Below are 3,817 nucleotides of genomic sequence, written 5' to 3'. Positions count from 1 at the left end.
ATTATTGATCAAAGTCACTGTGCACCACGGATTGTTCCTATGGGAGCTATATGATATAGTCGCCCGATCTTAATCAAATTTGGCACAGTCATTAATAGTTAAATAGTTAATAGATGCTAAACTGAGAACTATAAATTTTTATGACAATTGCTTCAAAAGTAACGAAGTTATTGACAAAAGTCACTGTTTTTAACCGATCGTTCCTATGGGAGATATATGATATAGTCACCCGATCTTGATCAAACTTGGCACAGTCGTTAACAAGCGTAATAAACTCTCTAATATTCAATTTCACGACAATAGCAAAAAAAAATAACGAAGTTATTGAGAAAAGTCACTGTTCGTGACTTTGGCATTTGTATGGGAGCTATATGATATAGTGGTCCGATCCGGTAGTGAATCCGAGATATACAACCCCTGCAGTATATACAAGCCTACATGCAAAATTTCAACTCTGTAGCTCTAACGGTCTAGGAGGAGTTTGCGTTGATCCAGACGGACGGACATGGCTATATGAACTCGTCTCGTCATGCTGATCAAGAATATATATATATATTTATGGTCGGAAATGCTTCCTTCTATACGTTGCACACTTCTGACCAAAATTAATATACCCTTTATTCAAGGGTATAAAAAAACCAGAAACAATAAATAAATAAACAAGAACACGAAATATTGTAATAGATCAAGTTTGGTTTTCCTGTTCCTCCAATACAAATGTCCACAAGTGGCCTAAGTGTTAAAATTGATGTTCTGCTATTTAGTCGGAGACATCGAAGGTAAACTTTTCAACGAATTGTCTTTGAAATTGGCTGAAACTAATTCGAAATCAAAAGTTTACTTTTCTTTGGAATAAAACAAAATTTCATCAGCACATTGAAGGAACATTAACAACTTGTAAATCCAAATGGCAAAAATGCCCTTTTTGATGTTCATCGATTATAGTTTCTAGAGACTTGATTGTAACATGTAAGATTATTTAATTCAGGTTTTTTTTTAATTTTAAAATAATGTTAGCAGACAAATTGCCTTAGTAAACAATTCGAGCTGATAAATGCCAAAAATAGGCATTGGATAAGGAAAGGGGAATGTAAATATTATTGCTAGAAAATGACTTAAAAAATAAACATAAAAATTGAATAGGATGGAAAAGGATATGTGGGCACGAGTAAGTTGCAGCATAGCCTATGTATACATACATACATACATATGTATATGTAGGTACTATGAAAACAAATACGGGCAAGTTGTAAGTGACAAAAGAGGTCATGGTCGGCAACCGGAAACGGAACCGGTTAACGGAAATACATATACGTATGCATGTAGGAACAAAAAAAAAACCAAATAGACAGCAAAAATGGAGGAGGATAAAAAGTGTAACGGAAATCTTCCGTTAAATGTGACAACTGTCAGCACAACAAAGAGAAAGAGGAGTACCAGATACATAAAAACAGAGACAAAAATAGCAATAGAAATGGAGAGGCAAAGATAGACAGCATTAGCATGAATGCGAAAGGGAGAGAATGAATTGTAATTAGATATATAAACAATAAAACTTTAACCATAACAAAGGCCCAGCTTCTGGGCTAAGTAAAATTAACTTTTGCTTCTAACAGTAAACCTAAGCAAATATACCCTTCAGGGCTAACAACTCAAACTCGCCCTTTTACACACACACACACACACACACACATACTCCCCCGCCACCCCTTTTTCCAATTGACGCTTTCACGCGCATTGTTTATTTGAACTTCCCTTTGGGTAAAAGGTCACAAGAGTTTCAGTAATTACATTTTACAATTTTAAGCTATTTGCTGGCTTTATTTGTAATTATTTAACAATTAGTTGACAAAGTAAAAACCAACAACAACAGCTCAGTGAAAGTTGAGTTATTAACTTAGCAACAATATCACTTAAATAATCATTTAGAAACATTGATACACAATGACAAAAATTTAACCTGCAATATTGATTCATTTTGCCCAATTTAGTCAATGTGAAGCCATCATGAGACCAAATCGATCTCTGTTGCGGATTTTCGTAGTTTCTGGAATATTTCATCTTAGCAATCAGGTAGGTTACCCCTGCATTCAAATATCAAAGATAAATATTAAGATGGTAAACGAATGTGAAGAAGTAAGCTACGGACAAGGAATTCCTATACAGTAAAATTGAATTGAAATTGAAAAGTTTTAATAATGCAATATTTTGCATTACCCACAACCACGATGGAAGTACACGATAGAGAAGGTTCTAAAGTGAACTGAAAAACAAATTGCAAACAATACAATAAAAATCAGTTAACTGAAAACATGTAACGCAGAGTTAAGTTGAAGCCACATAAATCATGTCTAATCCAAAACTAGTCCACATAAAAATTCGGGTAGATCGAGCGCTAGGTTCCGAAATATGTATGACATCATGTCGCTTTCACCGCTTATCTAAAATTTGTCAGATACATTATCTATATCAGTAGCAAATGCTACAGGTCCTGCACTTTAATTTATTTCCGAGCAAAATAATTAAATTTAAACTTTAACCGAGTTTTGATAGTAATATCTCTTTTGAATGCTGTTGACTTCCTGTATCAAATGATTAAAGCACTACAAAAATGACATTTAACAGCAAAGTATTCTAATAAACTTTAATTTCATGGAGCTCAAATTTAGTAAATACTTGAAGTATTTGGAAAATTGATGACTTTATTTTCATGTTCAATTTTCAATCTGCATTAAAATCTTGAAAACTAAAAAAATGAAGATTTACGAATTTTGTATGGGACGATTTACATTCATGTCTTCACTTTCGAACACATATATTTTGGTCTATTGATTATAGCAGGCCTCGGTTAAGTCCGGTATTTATCTGTATCCATTTTTTATTCAAAATCCGTTATATACTGAAAGAAATTCGTCATTTGTATTTTTCAGTATTGCTATACAATGAAAATTCTTGGTACTCGCTCTTGGGACACACCCAACTACGGCTTGGATTTCAAAATGCATACGAATAACAATTCAATGTCATCAATGACCTATGTGCGACAAGAGGTGCCTATACCGTTATGGCATCTGGTGCTGTTGCAACACCCCAGCAAGAAGCGGACCAACTCGGATCGACCGGAGCTGCCACGTGTCCTATACAATTCGACAACAAAAACTTGCGAGTTTTGGAAATACATACGACATGTGACAGCCTGGAATAATGTGGCCAAGATAATGCTAACCAAAGGCGGCAGCAATATGAGCCTGGCTTGCCCCCTCAAGGTGGGCAATTATGCAATGAACGTTATACAAGTACCACCGGATACCGCTCTGCTTAAGTTCATGTATCATCCGAATACCCTCTACTCACTGGAAGGCACAGTCTTTTCACTAAACCCGCACGATGGCGTTACAAGAAAGCGACTTTGCCATTATGAGGTCAATGCAACAATTTTCAAGGCATGCTAAGCAAAAATTAACCCAAAATCCACAGTGCAACCCCGTTTTGGTGTTTTCTTTGAAACAGTTGTTGGTATATTACATTTGTTTTTTTTTTCTTTTTAGTTGTAAATGTTGCTAAATAAACTGTAAGTGCGCAAAATGCAATGACTGATGTCGATGGGGAAGGGAAGGGGGAACCCGATTCCGCGTCCTAAGACCGGACGGAAACGACAACTTGCGTGTGGCACGTCAGCAGAAAAAGATTTTTAATTAAGTGCGAAATAAAAACGAAACGACACAAATACCCAGACATACACACACAGCAAAATAAAATAAATGAAATTTCAAGACTATGCACGAAACTAAGACCAAGGCCCAGACCAAAAGAAATA

The 3,817-nt window shown here is 35.4% G+C and overlaps 1 protein-coding gene across 1 annotated transcript; it reads left to right on the top strand.

The window, feature by feature from the left end:
* Positions 1 to 2,115: 2,115 nt before the first annotated feature.
* Positions 2,116 to 3,511, top strand: LOC6653035. The gene is made up of 2 exons (XM_002075182.3): positions 2,116 to 2,136; positions 2,931 to 3,511. The coding sequence occupies exons 1-2, from the start codon at positions 2,116 to 2,118 to the stop codon at positions 3,450 to 3,452; spliced, it is 543 nt and encodes a 180-aa protein (XP_002075218.2). The 3' UTR covers positions 3,453 to 3,511.
* The last annotated feature ends 306 nt before the right edge of the window (positions 3,512 to 3,817 follow it).

The sequence above is a fragment of the Drosophila willistoni genome, unplaced genomic scaffold (assembly GCF_018902025.1).
Source record: "Drosophila willistoni isolate 14030-0811.24 unplaced genomic scaffold, UCI_dwil_1.1 Seg793, whole genome shotgun sequence".
NCBI classification, from domain to species: domain Eukaryota; kingdom Metazoa; phylum Arthropoda; class Insecta; order Diptera; family Drosophilidae; genus Drosophila; species Drosophila willistoni.
The sequence above is the reverse complement of the archived record's forward strand: the minus strand, read 5'-3'. Positions and strand labels throughout refer to the sequence as shown.